Here is a 16,848-nt window from a genome sequence, read left to right on the forward strand (position 1 = left end):
GAAGCAGAAAGTGGGGGCTCCCCAGCTGGCCGCAGCCTCGCCTCTTTCACTCCTCACCCCCACTCTTGCCGTTGACTTCTTGGCTCTGAAAGGATGTGGGAGGGGCCCAGTAGTAGAACCTGTGTGGCCAATCCCTAGCATTTGGGGGCAGACATGGGCTGTGTCCCCATAGTTATTCCCCAAATCCCCTAGGCTGGGATCAACTCTGGAAATCCATGCGTTTGTCACGCAAATAAGTACAGAACCAGAACACCAGCCTTGAGCCTCACAGTTTTATTTTCTCTTCATTCTCCATCCTTCCTTTCAGCACCATAAAGGAAAAATCCACCTCTTTTTTAACATTTTTTTTTTTTTTTAAATCAGCCGTAAAGATTGTTTTTCTTCTAGGGAAGAATCGTCTGGATATATATTTGATAATGTTTTACCAAAACCTTAGGTATCTTACCATATAAAACCCCTAATGTCCCATGAGGATACAATACAGAAATTAAAAAAGTTTCTTCTTTTTCTTTTAAAACAGTATTTCTAAATCTGAGCAAGTTAATACAATAGTTAAAAAGCATCAAGGTTAATATTCATACTTAAAACTCCAGGTGGTTTTGGACAAATAAAGATGAATGAATGGTCCTTCCTAAGCTAATGCACTTACCTAGCACTTCCCTTGGAGGGGTCCCGGGCAGGCAAAGCTGCAGTTGGGATTCCAGTGGTCCCTGTGATTGCCCCTGTCTAGGCCTTAGTTGTCATAGACTCTGGAATCCTGGCAATGTCTCTTCTTTTTTAAATAGAAAGGCCTGGTAGTACACATGTCTTGAGTCCATAAGCAAACCACAATGAAATTTGGGCAGATAGTCGTGGCCTCAGTGCTGAGGGATGTGTAGGGGAGCTGGAAGGCAGGCTATCCCTCTTCTGGACTCCAGAACCTGTCTATGTAGAGGTGACCTTGTAATAACAGAAGATGACAGAGGCACAGGGCGGTACAACTTGCCTAAGGCCGCCCTGGAGTTGGGAAGGAGAGAAGCATGTGGCTCTGACTCCAAACATGTTACCCTAACCCAGGTTTAGGGACCTGGCCTTGACGTCATCTACTTTTCATGTACACAGTGCCATTGGTATAGGGATTGGGCCTGCCCAGTGGTACCCTGCATGAACAGAATCCTGGTGATTCCCAGGAGTGGGACCTTTCATTCCATGAGGCCTTCCCAGATTACCGGGAGGCAAGGCCCTGGCAGGAGAGGGCACAGCAGAGAAGCCAGCAAGGCTGCCCTAGCTCTGGACACTGGAGCATGGGGCCAGGGCTCTCTAGGCCAAAAGGCTCAGACAGACCAGTGTCACCAGCTATACACGCTCTAATGCCAAGCTGCCTATGTTCTGAAGGATCACCCCCAGTGCAGGGCCTGGCATCTTGTTGGACATGTGCCCCTCTTCTTGATCCCTTTTGCTACTTAATGGGTGACAAGGCACAGCTTCAGGGCACCAGCAGTTAGAGGTCCCAACAGCAGGGGTCTGATGCTTCCTCCATCCTTACCGGGCAGAGTTGGCCTTGAGCTGGGCTGGATACAAGATAGGACACTTTGAAGAGACCAGTGGGGTTGTCAGAAACAGTCCCTCAAGTTGAAGCTCAGCACCCTGATACAGACATCTTCCCTTTGTAGTCAGGGATCCCTGAAGGTAGATGTGCAGTCAGTGCTGTCTTGGGCCCCTGAGCAGCAGGTGGAGAACAGTGGGCTTCTAGCAGCCTTACTGTGCTGAGCTTGGGGCTGGCTCTTGTCACACAGTGGCAAGAATGGCTTCTGGATGCAGTCTGGAATCACCCCTGCCCTAGACAAGCTGGTGGCTAGCCACCTGAGCGTAACTGAAGAAGCCATTCTCTACACCTTGGTTTCCTGGCCCTTTGTCCAGGTACCCTCCTAGACATGGCATTGGCTGAAGTAGCTATTGAGGGAGAGTGGGCCTGGGAGTCCAGAGCTGCAGCCCAACTTGGGGGCAGGCAAGTGGTTCCTGAGCTCAGCCACACATGGATGAGGGAAGTCCTCAGGAAAAGGTTGAACCCAAGGGGCCGGTAGAAGAAGAGGACATATTGGCTTGGATAAAAGAAGCTACAAACCTGTCATTTTCAAAATCAACCCTCCCCCCTTTATGTTCTGAGTCCCCTTTGTGTAAAAAAAGTGATGCCCTCTTCTTGGATTTCTTGTTATGGCCCCACAGCTGGCATCAGTCTCCTACAGGAGCTTCTGGGGTGGCCAGAGCCAGCTGGACCCTGCTGTGTGGGCTGGGGAAGAGCACAGTTCTACCCAGTGACTTACAGACCCTAAGTGAAGGGTGAGTTTGTGTTTAACATTTTCTGTTTTCTTTTTTAAATGTGATCGCCCTTGAATGCAAGACCCTGGGAAGAGCCTGGGCTGGCAGGTAATGACAGCCTTCACATCCCCATCAAACTGGAGGTGGAGAGCTGGCAGCTGTGCCCAGGAAGTGCTTCTTTGGCTGTTTCTGATTGTGTTTGGAGTTTGGCCTTGGATGAGGCCCGAGCAAGGGGTCTGGGTGCTACAGTGTGGCACATGGCATGCGGGCAGCGTGCATGCGAGGGTGCAAGCATGCGAGACAACATTGGCAGCAGACAAAAGTAATGAACCCTGGACAAAGCTTGAGAAGAAATACAAAGAGTACATAAACCCGGTCCTCATACTAACCCTCGGGTTACAAACTATGTTGTGCTGTGTAGATCTGTAGAAAATCGTGATTGGAAAGAATGGCACTGGTTAGGCAGCCAGGGGCTCCCAGACTGGCCTGAGTCCTCTGTTCTTAGTGATGGCCCAGAGGCACAGAGCAGCCTGGCTTCCAGGCTCCCAGGGGACTGACAGGCTCTTCCTTGTCCCCTGCCCTCCCACTCCCAGCACTGGGTGCTCAATGGAAGGGACACAGCCCAGACATGGGCTGTGGCTTGAAGGGCTGGCAGAGGCCCACTTCTTGAGATGCCAGTGGCGTGGCTGGTCTATGCCTCCTCTTCCCCTGCAGATACCATCAGCCGCATGGCCACAGGGAGGTGGTCGGTCAGGCCAGATAGCTGGGTGATAAAACTGAATTCTTCCACCTCCTAGGTTAGGGGAAAGGAGTGGAAAACAGAATATTCTGATTAGATCCAGAGAGAGGGTGTTCTGTAAAGGGGAGTTTGGGGGGCAGGAAATGACAATCTGGGGTGGGAGGTTCCAAATGGGGGGCCAACTGGGCTAGGGTACGAAGGGTGTGTGGAGGGTTTCAGGTTGTAAAAATGATGGCTCTCATTTTAGGGGAGCAGGGGCTAGGGTTTGGGCTCAGAGTACTATGCGGGGCTACCAGGCCCAGCCTCAGACTCACAGCCTTCCAGTCAGGGCCCAGCCCCTCCTCAGCATGCAGCATGTAGTCGATACGTCGGCCATTGCCCTTCAGCAGACCCTTCCGCCCCTTCTGCCCAGCCCCTGGGCTCTTGCTGGTAGGGAAGGCCAGATACTCCCTGCGGCCTTCCTCACTCTCCAAAACCCTGTTAGGCAGAAAGGAGACAAGGCAAAGTCTTATGCCAGCCCTGGCCTGTGGAGCCATGCTCTCCACAACCTAAGAGGAAACAGAGACAAACCTGGGTTAAGATCTGCCTGTCTTGTGGCTCCCCAAAGGGCCTAGATAGAAGGCAGAGTTCCTAGTGAATCCTTCCGCCATCTGTCACAGGCTGACTCCACCTTGGGCTAACCAGTTCCCGTTTCCCTTTCCATACTCTGATACTGGTCATGGCATTGCTGGCTGTGGCCATGTTGGGAATGCACCTCTTCTGATCTCTTCTTCAATGTTTGAGCCTCATAGACCTTCTTTCCTGGAAGCTCCATCACTATTTAAGATTGGCAGGGCTAAGAGAACCAAGAGAGGACTACATTGGAGGTCTGTTATTTTATGGGTCTGTCCTTAAGCAGTGATGTGAGCCAGCTTGTGCTATCATCTGAGTGCTATTTCCTTTGTAAAATGAGTGGTTGGTGTGGGGAATGGGCTGTTGTCCCATTTCTCAGAGTCATCCCAGGAGACTCATAGGGGGCCTAAATGCCCAACATAATTCCTGTTAGCCCCCAAGAGCCCAAGTAACCCTAGGAGGGCCGAGGAACCCTGTAGGCCACCTTTCCCCAGTTACTGAGAGCAGGCTCAGGCCAGGAGCTGGCATGGGAAACACTGCCCAGGCCTCCAGGTGGTTAGCACTGCAGAGATTCAGTGTCTGGAGAGACCAGGATGGCAAACATGGTTTTCTACAGGTTTTTATCAGCCTTAAGATAAATACACTAATGACATTCAGAGCATTGTTAACGGCTCAGAGATGTAATCCATTACTGTCTTTTGCTTTGATAATTAATTCTAGCATCAGTGATCTGAGAGTTACTGGTAGTCATTTTTTAATCATCACCTCATGAAAAGATCATTTTCTCTGCATAGGATGATGTTTCAAATTTAGTCTGTAATCTAATTAATTGGCTCAAATTAGCTGCAAGGAGCCATGGCAGTGGATCTGCAGTCTCGGGCTGTGAATTGTAAATCCATTCTGCTATTGGCCTTTCCACTGTGTCCCTTATGGAAGCCTTGCTGGCTCAAGGATGAAGCTGGGCTGGGGTAGAGCTGCCTTTGAAGACAGTCAGCCAGTGTTGGGTAGAGGCCATGGGCTCCCTCTTCCACAGACCCCTGACCCAGCAGCTCTCTAGGGCTTGACCCTTGACCTGATCCTGGAAATTCTGGCTTTTTTTCCTGTGTAAACTATACTTAACAAGAGCCTTTTTCAAAATGAGTCTAGGTCCTGACTGCTGGTTTAGGATTTGTCCCTTCCAGACTCCATGAGCCTCTGAAATTTCTAGAATATGAAGATGATGACTGCCTCCATCCATCTGTCCTCTCCTGTGTAAGAGCTTCCTGGTAACACAGAAGTCCTTAGTGGCTTGAGTGAGTTGGCCCTGCTGGAACCTGCCCAGTCCCCATCTATACAACCTAGTAAGGGCTCAATGCCTCCTGAAGGTCTGGGAGCTTGTTTGTTAGGACCGGGGTCCCTGTCAGCCTGAGTAGTATGGGGGGGGCACTCACTTTTGAAGATTGTCAGGGGTACACACATCCTCATCATAGAGACCGTTTGTGTCCAGCAGGGTTCCTGGGGACGAAAGAGGAGAGTGGTGACTGAGGTAGGGTCCAGCCAGCCTGAAGGGTGGCTCCCATGGAAAGATTAGGGAGACACCAGGGCTGGGGGGGGGGGGGGCTCCAGAAAGCTGCCTAGGGCATTCCCTTCATTAGGAATCAGGTTCTGATGGCCTCTTGGGAAGTCCCTGGTGAGCCCAGCCCTGCTTACCAATGGCCCAGGGCTTCTCCTCCCCAGGCCCCAGGCGGCAGGGGTCCTTGTAGCGAGTAAACAGTGAGTGCTGCTGCTCCAGTTTGTCATCTGTGGGAGGAATGGAGAGGGGTGCTGTGTGTGTGGCAGTCACCTGGCCCGGTTCGTGCTAGTTACTGTGTTCCTGTCTCTTCATAAGCACTCTGGGTTTATGGTTCTTTCGATAGACCTATGGTTGGTCCTGTGGTCAAATGTCACTGGTTCTCTATGCCCTCAGGATGTGCCCCAACACACTGATCTCTGTCCTCTAAGCCTTCCCAGATTCCATGGCAAACTGTTGGTGAGGGCCAGTGATGCTGCAGCCAAGACCTGCTCTCTTCACACATCTGGCTACTTGGCCCTTGGGGAGGAGTGGCTGTCACAAGGCTCCTACCTACTCACTGGACCAGTGAAGTCTTTGTTTGACCCCTGAGCTGGAGGAAGAGTACTGGGTTAGGGCTTCCTGGTGGGATCTTCTCCAAAAGCCTCCTCCTGAATATGTTGTGCCAAGAGTGTCATGACCAGAACAGAAAGACTGTGCTGGGCAGAAGCTGGTGTGTTGAATTTGACAGCCTTGCTATCCCACACAGCTGTAGAGGAAAATCATTCTGTATTGGTGACTGTGTGTTCCATGGTGGGCACTGCATTCTCCTTGCCCATGCTGGAACTGCCACCCTTGTCAGAAATGCCTTCCTGGCCACGAAAGGGTCAAACAGCTTTTACTGTCTGCCATCAGGTGAGGGTACCATTGTGGACTCTAGGTAGAACCTTGAGATTTCCTGTTCTAAGGGTGAGGCCTGAACTCAAGGCTCCAGGTTCCGCCTCCCCATAGTCTCCTGTGGGAGCTGTGACTCCTGCAGGAGTGTTAGAACCTTGAAGCCCCCAGGCCAAGGAAGGCTCAAAACTACTCCTACCCCAAAGGAGGTCTTCATAAGTGCAGATTCAAATCTGTTTAATACTTCACAGATGATTGGCTTTTAGTCTTCTACCTAAAAGGTTTGTTTGCTTGTGTCTTGAGACAAGGACTCATGTATCCTTGCCTGGCCTAGAAGTCACGGTGTAAAGCAGGCTGGTCTCATACTTGCAGCGGGCCTGTCTGCCTCCTGAGTGCTGAGGCTGCAGACATGGGCCACCATACCTAGCACAGTCCAGTAGTTTAAAGTCAGTAGTTTTTTTTGTATTTAAAATATTTATGCGGGGCTGGAGAGATGTCTCAGTGGTTAAGCTGCTCTTCAAAGAACTGGTGTTCAATTCTCAGCACCCACATGGCAGCTCACAGCGGTCTGTAACTCCCGCTCCAGGGGATCTGATTCCTGCATACAGACATACTTATAGGCAAAATACCAATGTATATAAAATACAAATAAATAATAAATAATAAAATATTTATGAGTGTGGGGGTGGGGTGGCTACATATGCCACAGCAAAGACAGGGAAGCCACAAGACAACTTTTGGAAGTTGTCTCTCCTGGGGATTGAATGCAAGTCATCAGGTTAGTGCTTTTACCTGCTGGACCTGTTTTTTAAATTTTTTGATATTAGTTTTATTTCATGTGTATGATTGTTTTGTCTGCATGTGCATTTGTGCACCGCTGTGCCCTCAGAGGCCAAAAGAGGTCACTGGATCCCTAAAACTGGAATTACAGACAGTTGTGAACTACCATGTGGGCGGTAGGCATGGAATATGGGTCCTCTGCAAGAGCAGCCAGTGCTCTTAACCCCTGAGCCACTATGGAGCCATCTTCCTGGCCCAGTTTAAGCCAGTGTTATTGGAAGTTTCTCCCTTGTCCTGGGTTCATTTTCAGGGTCTCTCTTTCTCCAGCTAGAGGCCTCTGTACTTTTTTTTTGCCAGTATATGAGTTGGTCCATGCTAGGACTTCATTGTGGGGCAGATACATCAGTCTTGCTAAATTTCCCACACATACTCATGAGGAACTGGCAGTTCTTCAAACTACCCAGCTATCGTCTATGACTGTGCCTGGAGCTTTACACCTGAGAGGGAAGGAGTGTGGCCTCACCAGAAGAACAGTTATCAAAGTTCAGATCTCCACAGATGACGTCAAACACCACCAGCTCCTCCGGGTTGGCTGTGCTGGACGAGGAGGTAGATTTTCGGAAATCAGCCAGCCAGTCCTGAAGCAGGTCCAGCTGCTCACACCGGATGGCACTGTCCTCTGCAGACAGGACAAGAGACCAGACTATGAAGCTTGACCTGGACCCCAGCCAAGGCCCAGGTATTGAACCCATCCCCAGAAAACCCCAGGCTGTGGCCTACCTGGTGGGGCATGCAGGTGTGTGCAGGCGATGTACCCAACAATTCTTTGGTCCTGAGGTGTGCTTCCCACCTGCACCTGGGGGAAGGCAGGGTGTCAGTGTCGCCCATTGCTGCTCCAGGTGCAAAGGGATCCTGGCAACATCTAGAGCCCTCTGTGCAAGCTCTCACCATCCTGCTCTGTGCCAGGCTCCTGACTAGATTCAGGCCCAGGTAGAAATAGGGCATTCCCTGTCTAGAAGTGTCTGGTTGGTTCTAGAAGCAGATATGTAAAGAAAACATCAGCCAATAATGTTACATGGTTGGCCATAGTCTATGCAAGACTTTATGGAGGAGAAACAAGTCACAGGCAAGTTCCTCCCCAGTCCCTGGCATCTCCTATTCACCTACATGACTTTCAGGTTGTTCTGAGACAGAATCTTGGTATGTAGCCCTGACTGGCCTGGAAATCATTACATAAATCAGGATGACCTCAAACTTACAGCAATCCTCCTGCCTCTGGCTCTCAAGTGCTGGGATCACAGTTACATACCACTTGCCCATCCTAACATTCAGTCCTTTAAATATTTGTTTATCATCATCATCATCATAATAATCTGTGTGTGTGTGTGTGTGTGTGTGTGTGTGAGAGAGAGAGAGAGAGACAGAGACAGAGAGACAGAGACAGAGAAAGAGAGAGTGAATAAATGAATGAATCCACAGAAACCAGAATTGGAGCTGTTTAGTGAGGGTGCTGGGATCCCTAACTCTGGTCCTCATGGTAAAGCAGTAGATGCTCTTAGCCATGGAGCCATATTCTTTACCCCTTAGCCTTATCCATTCTCATTTAGTGACTCTTTCCTTCCTCCTTTGGCCACACTGTCCACCTGACCTCCTATTGACCCTCCAATTTGAAATCAAAACTAGAACCCACTGGAGGGGCCTTGGACACTGCCAGCCTCCTGCTAGTCTGTCTTTGCCCCATCTGGCTGTATGAATTTTTGTTAGTTTGTTTTTCAAGATAGGTTTTCTCTGTATAGCCCTTGGCTGTCCCGGAACTTCTCTGTAGACCAGGCTGGCCTTGAACTCAGAGATTCACCTGCCTTGCCTCCCGAGTGCAGGGATTAAAGATGTGTGCCACCACCACCCAGTGCTCCATGAGTTTTTATAGAACAAGGTCTCCTGCAGTCCCTCAGTCTTAGATCAGAGTTTTGGCCTGTGCCCCTGGCCACACCTTCATGCCTCCACTTTCCCCAAACCTGACTTTTTTTTTTTGGTTTTTCAAGACAGGGTTTCTCTGTAGCTTTGGAGACTGTGCTGGAACTCGCTCTGTAGACCAGGCTGGCCTCGAACTCACAGAAATCCACCTGCCCCTGCCTCCTGAGTGCTGGAATTAAAGGCGTGCGCCACACCGCCCGGCCTGACCCTTCTTTACTAGGGCAGAGTTAGACTCGGTGGGCCTGGCTCAAAGAGTTGACTCAGGCAGGTCATCTCTAATGCTGGCTTCATAAAAATGAGAATTTTTAATTTATCTTGTTATCAAAGATAACTCAGCACAAGAATGAGCCCTTGTTTGTGCTGTGTCTCTGGAGGTGAGACAGACCACACATCCCCTCTCCTCCACCACCAAGGCCTCTCCCAGGCCCACTCACCGCTATCCAACTGCTGGGGGCCACTCAAAAAAGTCTTCAGGGGCGATTATGGGCCCCTGTCCTCAAGAGGTCTCTATCAATAGCATATCTTCCTATGTGAGCACTAACTGCCCTTCCCAGATAATCATTAATCCAGTCCAGCTGGGTTTCCTGTGTTGCTGAACCCCAGCCCAGGCACTTCCCAGAGATAGACCACAGAAGCCAGGCTTCTTGTTCCATCTTGTGGCAAAGGACACAACCTCTCAGTCAGTGTTCTTTCTCTTTGCTGCTGAAATTGAGTGGGTCTTCTCAGTTCTGTCCTCTGGGTTTGTGCAACTCCATCCTCCTCCCCAGCGTGCATGCCTATCCTCCTCAGTGCCTGTGGGTGAATGTCTGGCTACTTGATAATAGGCTCCATGGCCTGGACTGGGCTGTGTCTAAACTCAGATGTTAAGTTCAGACCCAAGGTGCAGTCATCTATCCCCTCTGTTCTGGGAATTAGCCTGCAAAACCATGGACACTAATGCATCTTGTTATTTTCAGAGAAAGCAGTGCTCAGAGGGACACATGACATGGCTGACCCCATGTTCCTCAGGCAACAGGTTTCTCCCACTGTAATCTTCAGCCACAGGAGCTTCAGCTTAGTGTGTCCTTGCATGCTCAGTGTGTACCATTTTATAGATGGGCACCTGTTAGTCCTGTTTGCCTCCATGGTGTTGTTTGCCCTGTTCTAGGCTGTTGGTATCTTTGTCAAGATGTTAACAGCCACCCATTTATCAGACTCTCCCTTACTGTCACTTGCTCTGTGCTGAGTTCTGGACAAAGACAAAGGCATCCCTGCTGGCTCTGCTGCCAGGAAGAGGGAGAACACCACAGTAGCAAGTCCACAGTTGCCTCCCTCTTAACACGTGTGTGATCTTGACACTTTATTATTTGCTGGGACTTAGTGATTCCTATCGTGTGTGCTCAGGACCTGCAGAGTTGTGTGTGTTTCTCTTATAAAAAACAATCCTACTGAGAGACTGAGCCCTTTAGTCCTGCTGGCACAGAGTATCAGTAAAAGGTGCTCAGAGATCAGCTCTACTGTGCTGAGGCCAAAGGTTATCTATTCATGGAGAGGCCCATTTCTTCAGGAGTCCATGGAATAAACTAGAAGAGCAGAGCCCAGTAAGGGAGGTGGCAAAGAGAGGGACTGCTGGCCTCATCCTCCCAATGTCCACAGCTGCTCTCCAGATGGCCCTGGCCCTCTTCTGTGGCAGGAGGACTGTCATACCCTAATCCAGCAGGGCACAGCTCTGCGCTCTCAGAGCAGCATCTGACTGGACAAGCAGTCCAAAAAACACCTGAGCACAGAGTCAAGGAGCCCACAAAGGGAGAACTGGCTTGTGCTTAGCAAAGCAAACTGCCAGAGCATGGGCTGAGGAGGGCCCTCAGGGTGGTCTAGTAAGGGCAGAAAGGGAATCAGACCTAGTGAGGAGGAGGCGGCCCCACTGGAAGATGTAGAGAGGAGGTTCACCAAGATGATGAAGGGCATCTTGAAAGTGAAAAACCTGGGATAAACTGAGCAGGCACAACCAAGGTGGCTGATTTCTTCTGGCTTCAGGATGGGAGAACCTGGGTGAGGCTGGCAGGGCGGGTGCTGAGCTGCTCAGAAGTAAATCAGAAGTAAATCGTACCCAGGCACGAGTCAGCCAGATTCAGGGATAAGCTCTGGGGAGAGGTCTCAGCTGGGACAAGGATGAGGGTTACCAGTAAGGGCAGAAATGGAGGCTGTGGGATCCTAGGCCCTGGGGGGACAGAGTTGACAGTAGGGGACCCTGAGAAACAGAGAGAGCTGGCTGCATGGCTTATCCCAATCTTCAGGTATAAGAAGATGAGATTGCCAGGTGACACACACCTTTAATCCCAGCACTCAGGAGGCAGAGGCAGGCGGATCTCTGTGAGTTCGAGGTCAACCTGGTCTATATCATGAGTTCCAGAATAGCCAGGACTACAAAGAGAAACTCTGGAAAAATAAAACAAAACAAAAAACTGAGACAAGTAGGTACTGTCAGACCTATCACAGTGTTTAAGAGATGTTGTAAACGAAGTTTGATAGGAAAAATACTGGCCAGCTCAAGAAAAGTTTTGGAGTGGCATGAGTCAACTTATTTGCCACGATGTAAAGGGAGACAAAAAGAACATTAATGATAGAGCCACAGGGGAGAGGCTGTCCCAAGAAGACAGTTGCCACTCTTAAAACTGCTTTGGGCTGGACGGTGGGGGGGTTGCGGGGGTGGTGGCGGCGCACGCCTTTAATCCCAGCACTCAGGAGGCAGAGCCAGGTGGATCTCTGAGTTCGAGGCCAGCCTGGTCTACAGAGTGAGTTCCAGGTCAGGCACCAAAGCTACACAGAGAAACCCTGTCTCAAAAAACCTGTTTCGGGATCAGATGAAGGAGGAAGGTCAGGAGGGGTCATGTGGGTTCTTTGCCCAGCAGTGGGGGGGGGGGGGGACATCTAGGCTTACAGCCGTCTCTATCAGGCCAAGGGTGAGAGGATATACCTTTCCACTGATGACATATCTCCTTCCTTCCCAGAAGGCCACTCTGGCTACCAAGACAGAAATATACCCATTAATGCAACACAAATGAGCAGTATGTCAGAATAAGAAGGCTGGAACTTTGTGTCAGAAAACTGGAAAGCTGGGGACCCTAACTCTGGCAGAGCCATGCAAGGGGCCTTGAGCACCCCAGGGTGGAGCCTATGAGTGCCTGCCTTGTCCTTAACCGGCTCAAATGGAGTCAATGTGCCCTTACCTCCAGTAGGCACTGGCTCAGTATTCCTGCACAGGTCAGGCTCAGTTAAGACTGGAGCGGAGAAGTGAGAGAAACCTGCCCTGAGCCACGGTCAGGGTCCTCCACTAAAGCAGCCCCTTAGTCAAGTCTCACTTTTAAGGGGAGAACCACAGGCAAAACAGCTGCTGCCCCTGGGGACAGGAAGCCCCATCAGCATCAGATGGCCAAATGATGCTTCAGAAAACTCTGGATTCACTAGCAGTGGCTTTTAGATAGAGAACAAAAAGTTGACAATGAGTATCTCAGGCTCTGTCGAAGATCATATGTAATGACCAAATTACCATGGTCTAAAACCTCCAACTGCATCCAAATTAGCAGAAATAATCATGATTCACTTTAATTAGTGACTATGGAAATGAAGCCAAGGGCTGGTGGGCAGAGAGCCTGGCATGGCAGCTGCTAGCAACAGGAAGGGGGCCTGCCCTGGCCAATGAAGCTAGAGGTCTCAGTGGTTGAGTGTGGTCTTTGGCCTGGGGACCTGAGAGCCCATATGCTGGCCTGCACTCAGTTTCTACTCTGGTCTCTGCCATGTGTGAGTGGAGACGGGGCTCGCCTCCTCTTCCGGCCCTTATCACAGCGGTCAGTACTACCACCATGGTCACCACATGCAGTACAAGAGACTCTGAATCCCATCTGGATCACAACATACTGGGTCACCCTCACCCCACTTTACAGATGAGTAAGTGTGACTCAGATCTGAAAACCTGGCCAGATCACTCAGTGTGAGCCCATGGGTTCCCTGTGCTTGAGCTGGGGGTCATGAGTTCAGTTCCATGGAAAGCTTTGTCTGGCTCCCAATTCACCCCATCAAGGGAGTGAGGATTCCCTGGGAGTATGGGTTGGTAGGGGCTATGGCCCATTTTGTCATGTGGTTTGGGGACAATTGGTTTGTAGCCCTCAGCTGAGGATGCCTACCTTGAGAAACAGAGCTCCCTTAGAGGCCAGGGCATCGAAGCTGCACCCGTTAGGGTAACAGTGATAGGCCACGTCCATGACAGGGTAACGGCTGGCAAAGAAGAGACCACTGTTGAGACACTTGAAATTGCAGCAGCCATGGCAGCCGTAGACCCCGACATCGTACAGGATGTACTCAAAGTAGCCATGTAGCTGCTCTTTCAACTTAGCAGCTGCGCGCTTGTCAAACACCTCCTGCAGGCACAGGAAGTCCAGATTGGCCGGGAAAAAGGCCGAGACCTCATGGTCAAAGGCTTCATCAGGGTGTCGCCTCCTGCGGGCTGCTGCCTTCTTCACCACTGATGTCTTATACAAGAGCTTGCTGTTGACTCCCGGCTCTCCGCTGCCACCGCCATCTTGCCCAGCCCGTGCCTTCACCAGGGACTCCCTGGAGGCTGAGGGGCTGCCCAGGCTCCCAGAATCTCCATCTCGCTGATTGTGGTTGGGCGTCTGGCCCTTTGGGGTCCCACCAGCCCCATTCCTGGTTTGGCTCCCAGTAGCAGGGTCATCAGCTTCCGGTGGCCGGCCTCCTTCATCACCTCCAATGCGCACAATGCAGCTGTCCTCAAGGCTGCCATCAGCCGGGTCCCCAGAGGCTGGGCCATTGGCAGCCTCATCACTGGGGTGACGCCCACCATCCCCCTTGTATTCCACAGAGGCCGTCCTCTTAATGCTACCAGGGACAGCTCTGGCTCCATCACTGCCCTGCGGAGACACCAGGCTGCTGAAGCTGGCTGCACTGATGGAGGTGTTGGTGGGAGAATCAATGTAGATTTTGATCTGAGGCCTGGCAGCCCCATTGCGAATTCTCTGCCCAATCTCTTTGGCCCGTGCTTGGGTGTTGAAAACATTGTTGAGCCTTGCAAGTGAGTCTGGAAGGAGGCAGACATTGGCTGTGGCAAAACAAAAGCTTTTGCCAGCCCCCGTGCCCTTCCATTCACTGAGCAGGGCTGCCCCACCAGCTGGGCTCTTGTCCTCTAACCGGGAGTAGGAGTAGGGCCGGCGGGCAGACTGCAGTGGAGACCAGAAGATGAACCCAAGAAAGGCAAAAGGCAGTGCAGCCACCAGCAGAGCCAGGTAGACTGGCGTGAAGAGCACGGTGCAGAAGAGCTGCAGGCAGCAAGGGTCATCTGCCCTCTGACGCTTCTCATAGGTGGTGGGGATGAAAGAGGCCACCAGCCGGTCCACTAGCCAGTAACATGGGAAGATGAGGGCCCAGGACACAGCGTGGAGGGCAGACAGACAGCTATTAGCAAAGGGGGTCGTGTACAAAACCATCGCAGCTCACTGGGCGCCGCAGCCGGCCCTACTACATGGTGTCCGTGGCAGCTGCAATACTTTCCCAGGCAGGGGTGGGCAGGCTGGGGACAGGTGGAGGATGGGTCACCTGGAAAGATGTGACTCTGGATAGTTAGTGCTAAGTGTTCTGCAGACATTCATGGTTCACCTCAAGGGGCCATGCTGGAACACCAAAGCTTGTGGAGAACCTGTAGAAACAGTGAGAGAGGCTGTTACTAAATTGGACTGTTCTGAGAACCAGGGAATCAGTTTTACATGGGTGTTTGGGGGCCAGAAGAATGTCCCAGCACATTCCATTTGCCTATATAGTTTTTTTTTTTAATAAACATCTTTGTATATGATTGTCCCTAACCGACTGTCTTGATTCTGTAACTTAATTGCTTAAAAACTGGCTCACGTTTACAGAAGGGCATAGTTTCATTGGTACAAAGAGGTGTGTTAGGATTCAAGAGTGTGCCTGGACTAACGCTGGTTGGAATCAAGTGAAGCCATTTGGTTAGGCAGTGGCCTAGGTAAGAGGAGCTGCAAACACGCCCACCTTTTATCTAGTGCCAATCAGGCCAGGAAAGACAAAAGGGGTCAAAGGTTACAGGGCAGAGGGCAGTGTGGCTAGCTGGACAGAAGAGCAGGGAAGCGTCATTCACATGCAGCCCTGCTCTGATCATGGTCCAGCTTCCTGAGCAACAGACTTAAGCTCTATGTTCTACCCCACAGTGCTCTGGCAGAACCCTAGCGTGCATGTGTGTGTGTGCGTGTGTGTGTGTGTGTGCGTGCGCGTGTGTGTGTGTGTGTGTGTGTGTGTGTGTGTGTGTGTGTGTGTGTAGGTGTAGGGGGGACCCAGACATAGATTGTTTCACCAGCTTCTGGAACAAATAGTTTACCCAGTTACCCTCACAGTCCCCTGGACACTTAGAGAAGCTTTATCAGTTCTCCAGCTTGTCCTCCAAGGTGCAGCTTCAGGCAAAGCCAACAGCCACCTACATCCATCCACCCTGGGTCCCTGCCCCACAATAAACTGAGTCACAGTAGTTTTCAGAGCAGGCATGGCCACACCCAGGCAGGTGCATTGACAGTCCTGATTACCCAGTTAATAAAGACAAGAGTCTCATGTTTACCCAGCCTCCAGGGACCCACACTACTCTCGTCCTGAGGCGAAAATCCTGGCTGTATCATCTGTATTTTGATTCCTAGGCCAGGCAGCTAAGTTTAATGTTTGTTTCTCTCGCCGACCTATACCCCTTCTTCCCGTGACACCTCATTGGTCTGGACCCAGGCTGCCATCATTCATCCTGGCCCCACATTCCCTCCTCTCTCCTGAGACTACAGTCACCCAAACTAGAGACCTAGATATCATTCAAACTACCCTCCCTCAGTCCTCCTATCCTGATGAAACAGCTCAGTATGGACTGAGAATAGTGTCACAATTGACCAGCTTTGGCTGAAGGGACATTTATTTCCTCAGCAGTCCACAGGCTGCAGCCTGTCCACCTACTGTGCTCACTGGCTCACTCTGACAGCGAGCGGTGCCAGGACCTCACCCTGAGGAGTTCCCACAGCTCTACTTGCTCCCTCTCCCTCTCCACAGCTCAGCTTAGACATCGGCTTTCTAGGGAGGACTCTTCACCTCCTTGCCTGGGTAGCTTAGGTGCTTCCACTGGGGTGCTTGTCCCCCGAACAGTGGCCTGGTCTTCGCAGTTTGTGTTACTTGCACTTGGGATATGTCTACCTCCCCAGAAATGAGGTGCTTCATGAGAGAAGGGTCTACACAGTGTCCCAGGGAGTCTCAAGGGGAAAGGCAGGTACCTCAGAGGTAGGATAAATCAACAGAGGCGGATCATGGTGCTAGTGTCAGAAAGGAGACAGCCATCTCCTCCAGCCCTCGGGGAGGTGGGGTTTGCCACACAGTTGTCAGAGGCCCAAGAGCCCTGCAGACACCATCCCCAAAGCTGATGAGGGAGGATGGGGATTCATGTCCAAAGAGGAGTTTAAGCTGGTGGCTGTGTCTAGTTCTGATGAACAAGAAGCACGAAGATTTTACTTTCTTCAAGGGAAGTCACTTTGAAGCTAACTCTGGAAGGTCACAGTTTGGAGCAACAAGTGTGTGTCTACACAAGCACAGCCAAGTGAGGACTTCTCAATGAATGCCACAGCCGGGTCTGAGGATGTCCAGCAACCTCCCACAGCTGCCGTCTGACTTGGGCGATGCCAGAGCACCCGTGCTTGTTGTTTACTATTCCAACCACTCACCAGAGAGAAGACTCCAGCTTGGAGCCAGAGCCATGGCTCACTGCTTATCACACTTGGCTGGATGTGCCCAGCCAATTGATGGCTCTCAATGAGGAGCTGGCAGAACCCCTCCTGGCAAGAGGGAGAAATACAGAATACAGAGCTGCCCATACCAACCCATCTCTGCCAGATCTACTGGGGCCAGAGACAGAGCCTGCAGGAGCAATGGGCAATGGACAGAGGTCTTCTGAGGCATCCCAGACACCAGTGGTCTCTGAATTCAGCACCAAGACCCT

At 51.2% G+C, this 16,848-nt stretch overlaps 1 protein-coding gene across 3 annotated transcripts in view; it reads right to left on the bottom strand.

The window, feature by feature from the left end:
* Positions 1–344: 344 nt before the first annotated feature.
* The window catches only part of Smpd3 (sphingomyelin phosphodiesterase 3), an 87,430-nt gene continuing 70,926 nt past the window's right edge, over positions 345–16,848 (bottom strand). For all 3 annotated transcript variants that reach the window (XM_036188760.1, XM_036188762.1, XM_036188761.1), the window contains 7 exons: positions 12,989–14,514; positions 7,632–7,707; positions 7,375–7,530; positions 5,339–5,428; positions 5,080–5,143; positions 3,352–3,514; positions 345–3,091 (listed from right to left, as the gene is read on the bottom strand). In XM_036188760.1, the coding sequence (XP_036044653.1) occupies positions 2,990–3,091; positions 3,352–3,514; positions 5,080–5,143; positions 5,339–5,428; positions 7,375–7,530; positions 7,632–7,707; positions 12,989–14,305 (1,968 nt within the window). In that variant the 5' untranslated portion in view covers positions 14,306–14,514 and the 3' untranslated portion in view covers positions 345–2,989. The remainder of the gene's footprint in view (positions 3,092–3,351; positions 3,515–5,079; positions 5,144–5,338; positions 5,429–7,374; positions 7,531–7,631; positions 7,708–12,988; positions 14,515–16,848) is intronic.

The sequence above is a fragment of the Onychomys torridus genome, chromosome 5 (genome assembly GCF_903995425.1).
Source record: "Onychomys torridus chromosome 5, mOncTor1.1, whole genome shotgun sequence".
In the NCBI taxonomy this organism is placed as follows: Eukaryota; Metazoa; Chordata; class Mammalia; order Rodentia; family Cricetidae; genus Onychomys; species Onychomys torridus.